The 2,209-nt window shown below is 30.6% G+C and overlaps 1 protein-coding gene across 1 annotated transcript; it reads left to right on the top strand.

Annotated features, from left to right (window-relative positions):
• The first annotated feature begins 1,462 nt into the window (after positions 1–1,462).
• Positions 1,463–1,873, top strand: LOC149267397 (protein AGENET DOMAIN (AGD)-CONTAINING P1-like). The gene has a single exon (XM_089411524.1). The coding sequence runs from the start codon at positions 1,463–1,465 to the stop codon at positions 1,871–1,873; it is 411 nt and encodes a 136-aa protein (XP_089267650.1).
• The last annotated feature ends 336 nt before the right edge of the window (positions 1,874–2,209 follow it).

Raw genomic sequence — 2,209 nt, 5'->3', positions numbered from 1 at the left:
ATCAATAATTATTAGTTGGATGGTAGGGATTTAACCTCCATGCAATATTCTACACTATTCATAATAAAAGACATAAATAGATTTATAAGCAAAGTAGTTATGCACTTCTCACTCTTTCAATTAAATTTTTGCACCAATAGTTGCCCTCAAACATAGTATGGAAGAGATTAATATCATTTAGTGTAAATTTTTTGACTAGGTTAAATTACATACAAACAAAATAAATAAATAAATAAAAATACAATAAGGAAACTAATAATTCAAATGATTTTTTGGTAAAATATTCATTTACCATTTGTGGTTTTTGGTTTCAAAATTTTGGCAACCCATGGTTTTGCCAATGGTATTCTTATGTAGTAATATATATATATATATATATATATATATATATATATATATAAAAGTTGATTTATTATATTATTATTTAAACATTTTGACTTGGTCACATTACATAATAATAAAAATAAAATAGAATTTAAAATATTAATAACTAATAAAATTAATAGTTAAAATAAAAATGAGCTAAAGTAGTGAATATGTGAGGATTTTGGGGTAGAGGTTATGAGAAACCATGGTTTCTCTCCCTATATATAAAATGTTGGATGAAAGAATATTATCATATGTACAAGTTTTATGTGGAGTGAGACATGGCTTTTTGGTATGTTGTATTGATAACCATTGTAGTGTAATAAGCCCTATATACAAATTAGAAATCTAAAGGTTAAAGTGGAAGTAAATAGAATCTTGTTTGATGTTTAGTTAAATGTGTATATATGATTAAAATTTACATTAAATAATTTAAAATAAAATTATATTTTAGTGAGTTTTAGTAATGTCACTATATTATGAGGTATTTTGATGTTTATTATGAATTGATACCTATGGATATGGATGTTTATTATTAAATTAAAGTCAAGAAAACTTATTCAAACTAAACACTGCATATGAAAATAAACACACAGAGTGTTTCCTAGTAGTTGAGATAAATAATAATAATAATAATAATTATTATTATTATTATTATTATTATTATTATTAAAACATTTTGATGGATGTAATTACATAAAATTTAAAATAAAGTAAAAAAATTAAAATTAATAAGTAGAATTAGAATCAATTACTAAAAGAATCTAGATCCATATTACAATATTAATTTTAGATATAACTAAGTAGGATTAAATTTGAGATTGTAAATATCATTTAAAATGAAAAGAGATTTAATCCATATCAAACCCTGCACAGATATAGAGTTAAAATGGAATTAAAATTAGGGTAATTGAAACGTCAAAGTTATAAAGTAAACGAGGTAAAAATGGTTAGAACATAACACAAAGTGGAAAACGCATCATATTCCTTTTGGCACTGTGTCGGCGTTGCAGAGATTTGAGGCTATTTAGGGTTTCTGGCGGTTTGCAGAGATTTGAAGGGTTTCGGGTTGTTCGGTAAAGCGGAACGGGAAAAAATGGAATGGGTGGAAGGAATGAGAATCGAGTTCCGAAGCGATGAGAAGGGATTCGAGGGAGCTTGGTTTGAGGGAACTGTCACAACTCCTGCCAGGCGCGGCTATTCATGCCGTATACAGTTGGATAAATTTGTAAACGATAACGGCGAACCACTGGTAAAGGAGGTGCAGCCGGATAAAATGCGACCTGTTCCGCCTCAAAGCCAGTTGGTTGTTCCATTAGAGGAAAGATTATTCGTAGAAGCGTACGACAAAGACTGCTGGTGGCGTGGATTCGTCATAAGGAGGCTCTTCTGTGGGGAGGAGTTTTGGTTGGTTTACTTTCCCGGCACCAAAACTCTCTGCGCACATCGCCTTTCATCCTTACGTCGCGCTCAAGACTGGAAAGACGGAACCTGGCACTTGGTTTGATCCCTTGATCTGTTTTCTTTCCTAACGATTTTAGGTGGAATTGTTATGATTATTTTCAAACCACCTATTAGGTATTACGTAAATAAAAAAGCGCAGAATTCTTAATGTTCCCATGGCTATGCCTGGGAACGAACATATCGTTGCTTTGGAAGAGAAGTGATCCGGTCGGATCACCTCTACCTGTGTTCAGCTTAATTCAAGACGCTTTCACTTTTAGCTATGAAGTATCATGGCTCCGCTATTCTCCAACATTGTCTTCTGCTCAGGTTAATAATTATATAGCTTTTGACAAATTGATAGATGTATGTTTTTATTTTTTATTTTTATTGTTTATAT

This window comes from Pinus tabuliformis, chromosome 6 (genome assembly GCF_031772625.1).
Source record: "Pinus tabuliformis cultivar Carrire ecotype Pingquan chromosome 6, CPIR1, whole genome shotgun sequence".
Classification (NCBI taxonomy): Eukaryota; Viridiplantae; Streptophyta; class Pinopsida; order Pinales; family Pinaceae; genus Pinus; species Pinus tabuliformis.
The sequence above is the reverse complement of the archived record's forward strand: the minus strand, read 5'-3'. Positions and strand labels throughout refer to the sequence as shown.

Excerpts from the sequence above, each read along its gene's own strand:
- LOC149267397 (XM_089411524.1), top strand. The coding sequence starts at position 1,463 with ATGGAATGGGTGGAAGGAATGAGAATCGAGTTCCGAAGCGATGAGAAG.